This window comes from Pristiophorus japonicus, chromosome 9, assembly GCF_044704955.1.
Source record: "Pristiophorus japonicus isolate sPriJap1 chromosome 9, sPriJap1.hap1, whole genome shotgun sequence".
NCBI classification, from domain to species: Eukaryota; Metazoa; Chordata; class Chondrichthyes; family Pristiophoridae; genus Pristiophorus; species Pristiophorus japonicus.
In genome coordinates, this window is record NC_091985.1 from 38,743,958 (window position 1) to 38,758,720 (window position 14,763).

Below are 14,763 nucleotides of genomic sequence, written 5' to 3' on the forward strand. Positions count from 1 at the left end.
TCATGATGGTTCAACAATGGGCTGTCAGTATTTTGAAAGGCAGACATATTAAAGTGATGGCCAGAGGCCCTCCTAATGATGTTGATAGGTGAGAATCATGACATCATAGCTGTATGAAGGCTTATCGAAAATGGATACTCCCAGCTATCCTGAACACATAAAACATGACAATGAAGGGCATGGGACACCAATAATTGTGCAGGTATCTCCTCCTATAATGGTTAGATTTATACCACAATATAGAACCCTGTTGCCTTGAATTTCTACAGGGGTTCTTTCAGTGTCCTGCCTTAACTTCATCAGAAACCCTGGAGTGACGCTGTAAACTACCATTTATGCCATGTCTCCGAGGTTTCCACTGATCTGTCAAAGTTACAGTGAGAGATTGGGGAACACCCTCTGAAATCCTACCCATTCACTTCCCCTTAAAAAGCCCGATTTGCCCTTTTTAAGTACAGGCACAAATTTAGGTGAAAACTCGAGTCTGAATGTAAAGAGACTATTTAAGAACGTAGATACGGGATCGGGTGAGGCACGTGAAAGCCCAGTCACAGACGCAAAGCTAAAGTCATGTAATTAGACCTTCCATACTCTGCGCAGCCTCTGTAAAAATGTGGCAAAGATCAGAAGAAATAGATCTGAGCATTATACTTCCACAAATAATATTTCTCAATCAAAAAAAACAAAATTAAAAAAAAAAACAGAGCAAACTGACCTTGTTAACCCCTTCTTGATCTGACCTGCATGCCTGCCTCCTTCCCTTAATGTGGCTAAAGCTTCCTCCTGCTGGCACTAGTAGGTGACAATCTGAAGGCACAGAGTTACCATTTGTGGTATTTGCCAGGTAGTTAGCCTCTATTTTGCTGCACAGCAAACACTGTTTATTGCCCATGTGTCTGGTGGTACCACCATAGCTGGCAGTGGTTTTGGTCAGTCCCCCGAAGCACAATCTATTTTGCCCAACAATTGTAAATCATTGTTATTTTTTACTGCAGGGAATGATGCCACGTCAATTGTAAACTGTCTTCACATTTTGGGCCAGACTTTGGACGCCAGGTAAACCATTCAATCTCGTGTTATTTAGTTAAGCTTATCACAGTATTCCCAGCACAGCTACTCTCTGCCCCCAAGAGATGGTGCCAGAATGGATAATTGCAGTCAGCCCACTGACCGCCTCTTGTGTGCCTCATGTTAAAATTGTCCCCTGCGTCTCTTGTCAGACAGGCGAAGGAGCTGTAATTGGAGCTTCACGACAGACTTCAGATCACACTAAGTTAATGTATAATGTAAAACAGGGAACAGTTGCAAACCTCAACGTGCACCTAGATTGTAAGCCACACCTGACCGTGGAGCAGGGCGTCCAGACTCGAACTTGAGTCTGACAAAGTTAAGAGTGTGTGCCTGGATGGGAAAGGGGGAGTCTTTCTTGCTAGAGGCAATCTCATACTTGTCTTCCTTTTTGAAATAATTTCCTTTGTTTCTAGCAATCCACAAATGAAAGGATCTGATCATTTTGGGCAGCATGAGAACTGACACTGAATGAATGCCCCTCAACAAAGCATTCAAGATGCTCTTGTGCTTCTGAGTGTTTACCTTCAGGCAAATTGCCTGGCACCAGTTTAAAAAGCAAAACCTTTCTGTGAATTTGCATTTGTTGCACACATGATAAATATTATTTTGGAGCCAGTGATGCACAAATGCTTATAGAGTTGCTGCCTTGTGAAGTTAGCTGCAGACCATCAAAGAATAATTTTGTAAGGAACTCACAGAATTTGTGCACTTTTCAAATTGCAGAAATTAAATTTCAGTGAGATTATTGGACAAGGTGCGACAAATTGTGATTCTAGAACTCTTCCTTCCCCCCTCCCTCTCAAATACTTAATCACCTCCAACACATTTAATTTTTGATGTTAGTTACTAAAATCATAGTTTTGTTTGGCAAGTGTGCACCAAAATTAAAATCAGAGATGGGAAAATACATGGGGGGGGGGGAAATTGATTATCGCCCGGTTTGAGGCGGTAACACTGCCTGGTCGCTAAATTTAGCGTCAGTCAATGTTTCCCGCCTCCAACCGGGATTTTGATTTTTAGCACCCGAAGAGTGGAATGGAGTTCTATCCACTCTCCTCTTCGGGCGTTAAAGTTGAATCGCGGGGTGCTAGCGCAGGAGCGCTACTGAAGTTGAGGCTCGAGGAAACCGGCATCCTAGCGCCTAAAGGGAAGGTCAGCTGGACGACCTGAAGGTTCAAAATTAAAGCAAGGGAGGTGATTTCAACATTTTTACACATCGGACAAAGATAAACAAATCTAATTAAAGTAAATGTAAAAGCAAAAACCTCAACTTCCAACCGCTCACCCAATGATCCGTTTCAGTATCGCCCCGGGACCTTCTGGGACCCCTGCTCTCTCTCTGGCGCGATTAGCATCAGGCGCTAAGGCAGGCGACCCCATTGATGTTCCCGACCATGGCACTACCGGGGAGTTGTGCACGCATTGATGCCACCAAGTGCGTGGTGCTAGAGTGCTAACTGTTAGCGGCACCGGTAAACATCCAATCAGGTTCACAGGAGATGGTAACTGCTTAGTGCCCCAACCGGGCACAAACGGGTGGCACTATTCCAGTCAATTTTTTGCCCAACGTTGCTAGATATGACTGCACAATCGTACATGTAATATACAGATTTTCTTTTTTAAACATAGAAGCAGCACTTGGGATATATTTTTAGTAACTCATTAAAACTCTGCGAGTCTTGACTGCCTGTTGTCCAGCTCTAAATGACTGTCTTGTTTTTGCGTAGAACGGTGATGAAGACCAGCCTGGAATCTGTTAAGCTGGCTTTACGGACGTTCTTTGAAAATGCAGCAGAGGATTTAGAAAAAACCATTGAAAATCTTAAACTGGGCCAGTTCACACACACAAGGACCCAGCCGAAGGGAGTGACCCAGATCATCAATTACACCACGGTGGCACTGCTGCCAGTCTTGTCATCGTTGTTTGAACACATTGGACAGCACCAGTTTGGAGAAGATCTGATCTGTATGCTTCTGCTCTTTTTAAAATTATTTTCCAACAGCCCCATGATAAATCTAACCTAACATATATTGCCTGTGTTATTTTCTGCAAATTTAACTGGATTATCACATGATAAACTTGCAATGATTCATTTGCTCTTCAGTGTGGATGTCCTCACAAGGGGTCACACTAGCTCACGGTGTCTATAAGACACTTGCTGTTAGCAAAAAACTGCCTCAAAAAACTGCATCAGAACTCCTATAATAAGAATTATTGGGAGTGTTTCAAGAAAATAAGCTCATCTTAGTGCTAAGATGACAATTGTAAACCATTCTTGTTTCACGCAATAGCTCATGAGTCTCACTACAGCTACCCCATACTTACCCATTATATCTTGAAATGAATTCCCAACTTAGGAACCTGTACAGCTCCCTTTTGAAGAACTGCAGGGATTCATACTCATTGCATGCTTTGGTCATTTGTTCCAGAAGTTAATGACTCTCAGTGAGCATAAATATTTTCTAAGATATATCGGCCCTGAATTCTCAGTTGGTGGTGTAACTAAGGAGTACGCCACCAACATCCAAATGATATCCACACTTACCTCTTGCGAACACTCCCTTCGAGAAGTTGCTTCCAGACACTGCAGAGTTGTGCACAGCGTAGTGGCCCACAGACCACAGGGACGCTCCGTTGTGCGTGAGTGAACCCGGGATCACAGGGGCGGTGCTCCTTTCACTTCCTGACTCTTAGCCAATCACCAAACAGAGGAGATTGCTGATTTGCCCGCAACTCATTTTAAATAATTTATCAGCCAGAAATGCAATTTTATTAATAAATTACGATAATTGCAATAGTATTTAATACACAAACCCAGATTTCAAACTTAATATAATTCGAACAAAAGTCTTGAGATACCTTTTACTGAAGGTGTCCTTGAAACCATAAAACTCGATTAGGATGCATTTTATACAAAGCATGCAGCTGAATTAACATTGGCCCTCTAATTCTGGGCCATGACAACAAACCTTACAATTACAGTCTTATAGTCCTATTGATTTGGTTTCTCCTCTATTAGACTAACTAATTTTTGATAATCTAAAATTGAGAGTTTAAATGTCTGAGGAATTCATGAAAGTGAATGAAATCCTATCTAAACAGATGTTGGAAAATCATTAAACCGAAACTACAAAAGGCTTTTGGGCAAGGTCGGTGACGTAAAAAGGCTTTGTTTTCAAACTCGGAACAAACAAAAGTTTCTTTCAAAGATTGTATCCGCTCAGTGAACCAGTGCCTCATTGTTTGGGCTGCAGCATAAACCTAGCTCACCATTCATTCAATTTTATCATCTCACATCCCCCCCGCCCTTACACTGTGCAACAGGCTTCCGGCGCCTGTTTGCATTGGACGTAAACATTTTCAGGATAATTAATTCGCAGTAGATGAGCAATTAGCACAACTTACCGCCAGCATGCTCATTTGTATGAGGAGGCGAAATGTGCAGCGAAGCCTATGTGCAGTCAGGATTTGACAGATCGCACGTTTGGGTTTAAGCGCATGCGCAAGTGGAAATCCCGAACTTGCGGTCGATTTCAAAGGCAATATGACGATGTACTCTTGAGAGTATGCCGTCATACTGACCGTGAATTCAGGGCCATAATGTGTCTGTCATCCAGCTCTCCCATTCCTATGCATTTGAAGTGGCCTATACATTGGGCACTTTAGCCCTTCATCGATTTAAAAACTCAATCATATCTCCTCTAGGCCTGCATTTCCTTAATGAAAATTGTTCCAACTGATCGAGCCTAGTCTGATTACTAGGAGTCCTAAGATTAGGTGTCACTTTGAATACCCTCCTCTTCACTTTCTCCAGGGCCTCGGTAGCGCCTACAATGTGTAGGGATCAAAAATGGGCACAGTGTTCCAGCTGTGGCTGCACCAAGGCATTGTCCAGCCTGAATATAGTGTTCTTAATTTTGTATTGTCCTATCCTAGTAATACAACCATCTTCCCCGTGGCCTCATCACGCTGCTTGTGGACCTTCAATAAATTATTATGACCACCGGGCATCTCTCTTGCTCTGTAACTGTCAGTGGGTACTCCAGCACTGTATACACAACCCTGGAATTTCCCAAATCCAAATGCATAATGCTGCACTTCTGCACACTGAACGATAGGCCTAGGATGGAGCCATTCCCCTAATCTTTCTAAATTGACCTGTAATGTATTTACTCTGAACTCCCAAATCCCATGCACATTATGTGTCATGTTGTTTCTGCTATGATGATGCTGTTTGTCAATTTTGTAATTTGTTTGAATAAATCAGCAATGTTTTTGGTTAGCTAGGAAGAAACGGATACAGTTCAGACTGGTATGAGAAATTGATGTAGGGGCTTGTGGACACAATGTTGGCTTAAGTAGATCTCCAGAAGTGATGTAGTTTAACACTAGGTTGGTTTTGGCTCGCATTGTTAGCTTCAGCTTCCAATAATGCACAACAGCCTTAACCTATGCAAGTTCACCTTCATGCTATACCGAGCATGAAGTTCATGCAGAAAGGTAAATATAATATTAGTATTGGCACTGAGGTACATTGGAAAATATCATAAATCTGGGCCCTGGACAAAAGCTGTAATTGGAAGAACTCTGTTAAGTGAAATATTAGCTCAGTAAATTCTTAGGAAAACAGGGCAGGCCCATCTTGCAGGACTGAATCAATGCACGAATATAGGATCAGTAGGAAAAGTTAAGTTGATGTTATGGAAGAGCAAGCTCAGAGTCAGACTAAGAACAAGCTGGTTGTTTGAAGGTCAGGATGACATCTTAAATTATTCATTCAAGAAGTCGGTTTTCAATCATGAAGAGGATACTACTTCAACTCAAATTTTGATTGCAGTGTTTTAAAACAGAGTATTTTGATTGGCTGAATGCTGTACATTCAGACGGCATTGAGAACACTGTCTTGATTTAGAGTATCTAACAAGGGCATTATTAGGTAAAGGATATCAACAATTAATGACTCCTTCAACATATCAGCAATAAATTATGTCTGCTACTGTATATGGGTTAGCAGGGATGTTTGAAATCTGCAGCATGCAAGAAACACAAGGCAGTGATTCAGTGTTGGAGACTGTGATCAGTTGTTACCATGGACACAACCTGCAATCTTGTCCTGCAGATTGATCTACTTGACCTCAACTGCTCAGTTTGATGCTCAAGTTCATGTCTCATCATTCAGATCGACCTGGTTAATCTCCATTCTAGAGTATGGCAATGGACAAACAGTCTTGTCCTTTGGATGTACTTTTCTGCCACCCCAGATCAATCTATCCTTGCTCCGTTGTCCGGTTCAATAAATGCAGCCACCCATTCTTCTATGAATGACAGCAAGTAACCAATCCAACTTAAATACTCATGTGGCAAAAGTGAAATTATATTTGGATGGTTTCCCCCCTCCTCCCAAAGAATGTAACCGAATGGACTTTGTGCATTATAGCAGTTCGGGCTCAGGATTGTATTGTGTAGAGTTTCTGAGTGTTGCTATTAGAGAGAACATGAAGAGTTATCAGCTGTATGGAAACATAAACTGGATATTAGAGCAATTGCTCTTCAAGATTGTAATGTTTCAGTGCTCACAGTTGTTACAGATAGGAAATAAAAAACCTCTTCTGAACTCAAGTGTTCACAATAAGGATCAGTTTCTAGAATATGCTGTTGTGAGGCAAAGCTCAAGGCTCAAAGAAGTGTGATGTGAATGCACAAAGTGTGTGCTCATAATTGATGATGCCAGAAAAGCAGGTTTTGTTCAGATAGACCTGTTTATCTTCTAGTTTGATCTACGAGGAGGTTCGTATGGCAGTGGAAAGAGTTCAATACAAACAATGGCTACTGTTTGTGATCCTCATTAAAAGTTTTAGACATTGTAAAAAAACAAAACAAATGCTCATTTCAACTGCACAAGCTCTCTCAGCTTCAGGAGCATCCGTACTGTGGATGGACCTGTGGCTTCACGAGGGTGGATAGAGGGAAAATATTTTATAACTTCTATAACAATGCATCTGAGAGTTAATATCATGCTGGTGGTACTCTTCTTTTGCAGTGGATGACGTGCAAGTTTCTGGTTACAGAATATTAAGCAGCTTATATGCATTGGGTACAGGGAAAAGCATCTACGTAGAAAGGTAAGGAAACAGCTAATGGAAATATTAAAATGTAGACAGCTTGTATCTGAGAATTACTTACATGGAGTTGATAGATGCCATTGTAATTTGTACACAATAGTAAAGCTTCCTGTAATTCTTCATCCAAGATACCACGTGCAATACTGCAGGTCCTACATTATACAACTGGAATGCTTTGAGTTTATATGGTTTTTCAGTGCCACTCCGACAATTGAAAAGTAACACCAAAAAAGTAGTAAAGAACATTGCTCAAGAATAATTTACTTTCATAAATATGTGAATTCTAAACAGTAAAAGAAAAGAGAGACTTGTGTTTATGTAGCACCTTTCATGAACTCAGGAAGTCCCAAAGCGCTTTACAACCAATTTATTTCCTTAGAAGTGTAGTCACTGTTGTAATGTAGGAAACACAAGGTCCCTTTGAGGAGCCAGGAGGAGCTGCTTTTAAAATGGAAAATGTCCAAAATGTCCACATAACCCACTATGAGTGCAGGAGCCAGAGACACTTATGTAAAAAAAAAATTGCATTCAAAAAAAAAAATCTTTTTAAAGTATGTCTTTGTTTATCTGGCTTTTACACTGCTATATCAACTTATCTGCTGTTTCACCTGAAATATCAGCCTTTTTAAAACCATGTTGGTTTATATGACAGTCACGACCCTCTTAAAAAAAACAATTATTTGTTTCTCAGATACAGGATAAGATGCCATCTGAATGCAATTCTGTTTCTCTTTACCTAGTTGCTATCATAGGGCCTAAGTTTCGAGCCGCGCATAGAACGGTGCAGCCCCGACCTGGACGCCCATTTTTCGCGACACAAAGTGCGCCTAAAAAAAACTTCCAGATTCTCCGGCTCCCTGCTGGTCCTCTTGAGCCAGGCGCAGCGCACTACGAGCTGTGGGGGGCGGAGCTAGGTTCCTGCGCTGAAAACAGTGCCGGGACCTCTACACATGCGCGCTACAGTGGGCACGCATGTGCAGTAGCTCCAGGCACCCGAAATTGTGTGGGAGGGGCCCGAAGCACGCAGCCCCTAGCCCTGGCCGAATGGCCTCACTGGGGCTGCGTGAATAAGGCTCCTCCCACGCCAAGCTTCTGCTTCCTCCCGACACGACTCGACTCCCGCTTCCTCCCCCCCCACCCCCCGCCCCCGGACCGGACCCGACACCGACCTGACTCGACTCCCGCCCCGCCCCCGGACCCGACCCGACCCGACGCCCCGGACTGGACCCGAACCGCGCTCCCCCCCCCCCCACCCGACCTGACCTCCCTCTCCCTCCTGACCCGAACCGACCTCCCTCCCACCACCCCACCCGACCCGACCCGCGTTCCTGACACCGCCCCCCCCCCGGACCCGACCCGATCCAACCTGACCTCCCTCCCCCCACCCCCGACACGAACTGACCCATGCTCCCTCTCTTTACCCCCCCTACCCTAACCAACCCGACCTCCATCCTCCCCCCCCCCTCCCCGGACCGGACCCGACCCGACCTGACCCGCGCTCCCGACCCCAGACCCGACCCAACCCAATGCCACCGACCTGTAAATCGGGTGCTGGGGACGGGCCCTGCCCGAAGTCTTGGGCCCGGCCGGGCCCGGCCCATTCAGCCTACCCCCCCCCTTCTCCTTCCCCCCCCTTCGCCTTTCTCCCCCCTTCTCCTTCCCCCCGCCTTCTCCTTTCCTCCCCTCTTCTGCTTTCTCCCCCTTCTCCTTTCCCCCTTCTCCTTTCCCCCCCTCTCTCCTCCCCTTCTCTCCACCCCCTTCCCCCTTCTCTCCCCATCCCTCCCCCTTCCCTCCCTCCCCCTCTGCCTCCCTCCCTCCCCTCCCCCTGCCCCCCCTCTCTCCCTCTACCCCCCTCCTCTCCCTCCCCTCGCTGTCAGAAACACAGACACTGACAGACAGAGAGTGAGAGACACACACAGACAGAGAGATAGAGACACTGACAGAGACACACTGGGGGGGCGGGTGGGCGGGGGGCATCCCAGCACGCTGTTGGAGGGCTCTTGGTGCTGCAGTCGGTAAGTAGAAAATGTTTTATTTATTGATTTTTAAAAAATTATTTCTTATTAATTTTTTTTGATTGATTTATTGGTTGATTTATTGATGTTTTCATCATTTATTATTGATGATGGCTCTTTATTGGTAAAACTGAAGTGTTTAATGTTTGTAAACTTCCCTTTAAACCCCTCTCCCCCATTCCCTACGCCTGATTTGTAACCTACGCCTGATTTTCTAAAGTATAGACAAGGTTTTTTCGAGGGTACAAAAATCTTCACTTACTCCATTCTAAGTTAGTTTGGAGTAAGTTTTCACTGCCGAAACTTTGAAAACAGGCGTAAGTGGCCGGACACGCCCCCTTTTGAAAAAACAATTCTGTTCCAAAGTGAAACTATTCTAACTGACTAGAACTGGAGCAAACTAAATGCCGAGAATTTGAATTTCTAAAATACTCCGTTCTACACCAGTTGCTTCAAAAAAATCAGGAGCAACTGAGACCGAAACTTGGGCCCATAGTTTGGTTCAGTACTTATGGCTGTGAGAAAATGTTTAATTTATTTTTCTAACAAACCTATTCAACACCAACAACTACTTGCATTTAATGTAGTAAAATGTCCCAAGGTGCTTCACAGGAGTGTTATCAGACAAAATTTGACACTAAGCCAAAGAAGAAGATATTAGGACAGGTGAACAAAAGCTTGGTCAAAGAGGTAGGTGTCAAAGAGTGCCTTAAAGGAGGAGGGAGTGGTAGAGAGAGCTGGAAAGGTTTAGGGAGGGCATTCCACGCCTTAGGGCCTATTTAACTTCTTTTGGATACTAAGATTTGCAGATCAAGGTGCTGTTTCTTTAGGATTCTCTGTCAATATTATTTCTATTTTTGTAATTATTCATCTGCAGGCAGCGACCAGCGCTGGGGGAATGTCTGGCAGCATTTGCTGGGGCCTTCCCAGTTGCATTCCTAGAGACTGACTCGAACAAGCATAATCCATTCTCAAGCTACAATACTAAGACACCAAAAGATCGAGCAGGTACAGTAACTCACTGTACAACTAATCAGTTGTCCTTGGACATTCTTTCACCTGATCCAGTGCTACCTTTAAAGGCCAACAAATGTACTCATGCAATGCTTCGATGTTCCACCATATTGTGCCACAGAATAGTGGGACATGGGTGCATATAGAAACTCGTATGAAGCAAAATACAGATAAATGATCCTAGCAGTGTCATTAAAGGAAGGCACTGAACAAAGTGAAAAGCTAAGGAGCGGAAATTTGGGTTGTTTGAGCCTCCAGCGCTAACGAGGCACAAACGCTTTCTTGCATGGGGGCCACGACCACCTCCTGCGAAATTTTGCGGGAGTTAGTGGAGACGCAAAATGGCAGTGCACTGCTCCTGCCGGTTGTCATCGCCATACGCAGCATCCTGTTTTCGCCCCAGAGCGGAAATCCGGTCACGCCCCGTGAGGCTGCCGCGAGCGATGGTGCGCGACATTGTGCACCACTCCCTTTGCTGCCGGGACGGGACTTCTGCGCCGGGCGCATGAAGTCTTGACTTGCCTCGGTAACCACCCCTAAATGGGGCGGTACCGAATTTCGGCCCCAAGTCTTTCCTTATCAGATGGAAGGAGCAGCAGTGCTCCTCCTGGCTCCACAAAACACCTGTGGGCTGCTGCCAGCCTGACCTCCCCCACCACCCAATCACCCACCCTCTCCCGGGCATACCTGTGCCGCCGGCCAAAATTTGTTAAGCGAGCTGTGTCAGGGCGCCTGATTGTCATATTTCAAACAAACTGCAGGTGCCAATGAGGCCTGAGGAAAAATTTAGTTTGATCTTTGAGCCTCTCCGTTCTGGCACACTGTTGCTGCGTGCTGTTGGAATCATGCCTGGTTTGGGGCACAAACACCCCATTGTCTATTAAGGGGCAATTTTAACCCGAGTTGCCCGGCATAAATGGGGCTGGTGGGCAGCAAAAATTGTTTTGGTGCCAGAAGCGGATCAAGAAGCTAAGTTGTTTTACTTTCTTTGAATTCGCACTGGATTCAGGAAGAAGCCTGTCGGGGCCGATGCAGAGTTAAAATCTCCTGCGCGCACACTACTGAGACCGTGACAGTTTGCTGCGCCCCTCGGGCTTCGTCTGCCCGATTCTCACCACAAGTTAAAATCGGGGCTTTAGAATATACATTATTATTATTAAACTGCTGTTCTGAACCAGGCGCTCTTGTGTTCTTATTTTGCTGTTATTGTGTGGCAGGTGTGCAGATTTACGCTCAGTTTATGTTGCAAACTATGATACATTTTACAAATAAAGCCTTGCCTGAATTCTTGTGGCATACAATAGACCATGGGACGGTTCTAGACTTTCCCTCTTGATAGCCTAGGATAAATTATGTGGGCCTTTTCTATCCAGAAGCCACAGTGCCAATTGCAAAGCTCACTACCGTTGCCTCTGTCTACAGGCTGTTGTTATCATAGAATCAAAGAAATTTACAGCACAGAAGGAGGCCATTCGTTGCATCATCTAGTGTGCTGAGTGGCCTAAACCAATATGAAGTTGTGTTTGAGATGGTCAAAAAGTTGACGACCATCATCAAGGTTATTGTTGGAATTTATTTTGTGAAGAAAATGAAAAAGCACATTGAAAAAGATTGTTCAAGTCATATATCAGTTCGCTTATTAAAAAAGTTAGTTCTTGGAATAAGTAGTTCAAGAATACAATGTATCATTGTCTCGGGTACTGCTAATATTCCTCATGTTGTTAAATTGTGCCTTAGCTCTGAAGCTGCCAGCCAAAGTGGAGGATATGTGTCCCAATATTCCTTCCCTGGAAAGTCTGCTGGAAGAGATAATGGAGCTGGCAGAATCCGGGATACGCTACACACAAATGCCCCATGTGATGGAGGTCATTCTGCCCATGCTGTGCAGCTATATGTCCCATTGGTGGGAGCATGGGCCCGAGAACAACCCTGAGAAGGCCGAGCGGTGTTGCACTGCTCTCACCTCTGAACACATGAACACCCTCCTGGGCAACATTCTGAAGATTATATCCAACAACTTGGGCATTGACGAAGGAGCTTGGATGAAAAGACTAGCAGGTATTGCTATTTCCAAATCAGTATGTTTAATGAAGGTTTAGCGTTATCAGATTGCCAGCTGGGCCCTGAAATTCAGGAAATGGCCGGCACACTCTTCAAAATTTTCAGCTCGCTTAATGAACAGATGAGCTCGCCCATAATTTTCCAGTTAGCTCTCCCAATGAGGAGAAGCTAGGGAACATGCATTTAGAGAATCAGCCATATAACAACAACTTGTATTTATATAGTGCCTTTAATATAGTAAAATATCCCAAGGCGCTTCACAGGAGTATTTTAAGATAAAACAAATAAATTTGACACCGAGCCACATAAGAAGAAATTACGGCGAAGCTTGGTCAAAGAGGTAGGTTTTAAGGAGCGTCTTAAAGGAAGAAAGAAAGATAGCGAGGCGGTGAGGTTTAGGGAGGGAGTTCCAGAGGTTAGGGCCCAGGCAGCTGAAGGCACGGCCACCAATGGTTGAACAGTTATAATCAGGGATGCTCAAGAGGGCAGAATTTGAGGAGCGCAGACATCTCGAGGGGTTGTGAGGCTGAAGGAGATTCATCATCATAGGCAGTCCCTCGAAATCGAGATTGTCTTGCTTCCACTCTAAAAGTAAGTACTCAGGTGGCTGTACAGTCCGATGCACGAATTACAGTGTCTCTAACAGGTGGGGTAGACAGTGATTAAAGGAAAGAGTGGGTGGGGAGCCTGGTTTGCCGCACGCTTCTTTCGCTGTCTGCGCTTGGTTTCTGCATGCTCTCGGCGATGAGACTCGAGGTGCTCAGCACCCTCCCGGATGCCCCTTCCTCCATTTTGGGCGGTTTTGGGCCAAGGATTCCTAGGTGCCGGTGGGGATGTTACACTTTGTCCAGGAGTCCTTGAGGGTGTCCTTGATGCGTTTCTTCTGCCTACCTGGGGCTTGCTTGCTGTGTAGGAGTTCCGAGTACAGCACTTGCTTAGGGAGATAGGGAGGAGTGAGGCCATGGAGGGATTTGTAAACAAGGGATGAGAATTTTGAAATCGAGGCGCTGCTTAACCAGGAGCCAATGTAGGTCAACGAACACAGGGGTGATGGGTGAGCGAGACTTGGTGCAAGTTAGGACACGGGCTGCTGAGTTTTGGATCACCTCAAGTTTACGTAGGGTAGAATATAAATATAAATCAAAAGATATCACAATTAAAAAGCTATTTATTCCTTAGGTTATTAGTGACAGCATTTGTTTTGCTAACTGTGGAATTTTTCTTCATCCCACAGGGTAAAGATTTGCACTTGTTCAAGTAACCTTCATTTATAATAATGCAGTCTTTTTCTACTCCACTGGTCAGACATAAAATTGATATTTGGACTGCAAGGTATAATTAATTGTGCTTCTCTGCTGTTCAGAAAAAACATTCTTATTGTATACATGGAAGAACTTAGCTACAGGGACTGTCGGATTTTCTAAAATGGTAGTCCTCCTTTTGATTGATGAAGAGTTTGTGCAGTAAACCAAGAGTGCTAAAAGAGTTACCGCAAAATACCTTCATTACTCTGCTGTGGACGACTTAACATAGCTGTTTCTGCTAGGAATCTGTTCCACGCACCGCCTTTCTACGCAGAAAGGGGAGTTTCCTTGAATCTCTCATCTCACTTGAGGCTTGTTACTGGTTACCAGTCCTTGCAGTTTATTGCATGATGCTTTCTATAATGAAGGATTGCAAAGTGAATCACTGCGTGATTATTGAATGATAATCAACAGTTGTGCTATCAGCATGCAAGTTATTAAAAAGGAAATAAAAGCAGAAAATGCTGGAAATGCTCAGCGGGTCAGGCAGCATCTTGGAGGGAGAAACAGAGTTAACGTTTCAGGTCAATGACCCTTCGTTAGAATTGTCAACAGATGCTGAGTATTTCCAGCATTTTCAGTTTTTATTTCAGATTTCCAGCATCCGCAGTGTTTTGCTTTTGAATTAAAAAGGAAAGACTGTTTTTAATAGGAGTTTGTACATGTTTGCTGTCTGGATGGTCATAGTATCATTATGATATAGCACAGAAAGAGGCCATTCGGCCCATCGTGCCTGTGTAGGCTCTTTGGTAGAGCTATCCAATTACTCCCACTCCCCTGCTCTTTTCCCAAAGCCCCGCAAATGTTTCCCCTTCAAGTATTGATCCAATTCCCTTTTGAAAGTTCCTATTGAATCTGCTTCCACCAATGCTGTCAAATCCTGTAATCTGATGCTTTGCTTCTAACAGTATTCTCTCAGCCAATTATCAGCAAAGTGAAACCACAGCTTCTTAAAACACACTTCCTGCCCCTGATGGAGAAGCTGAAAAAGAAAGTGGCCACGGTGGTGGTGGAAGAGGAGCACCTGAAAGCAGAGGGCAGAGGAGACATGTCTGAGGCTGAGCTGCTCATTCTGGATGAGTTTACTGTGCTGGCCCGGGATCTTTATGCTTTCTACCCACTGCTGATCCGATTTGTGGATTATAACCGGTAATATATTTTATAAACCTTTAAGA

At 44.5% G+C, this 14,763-nt stretch overlaps 1 protein-coding gene across 1 annotated transcript in view; it reads left to right on the forward strand.

The window, feature by feature from the left end:
• ryr2a (ryanodine receptor 2a (cardiac)) overlaps positions 1-14,763 on the forward strand; it is a 924,147-nt gene that overhangs the window by 669,108 nt on the left and 240,276 nt on the right. The window contains exons 64-69 of the mRNA XM_070890953.1: positions 996-1,056; positions 2,799-3,037; positions 7,113-7,194; positions 10,087-10,217; positions 11,961-12,281; positions 14,497-14,737. Coding sequence (XP_070747054.1) covers positions 996-1,056; positions 2,799-3,037; positions 7,113-7,194; positions 10,087-10,217; positions 11,961-12,281; positions 14,497-14,737 — 1,075 coding nt within the window. The remainder of the gene's footprint in view (positions 1-995; positions 1,057-2,798; positions 3,038-7,112; positions 7,195-10,086; positions 10,218-11,960; positions 12,282-14,496; positions 14,738-14,763) is intronic.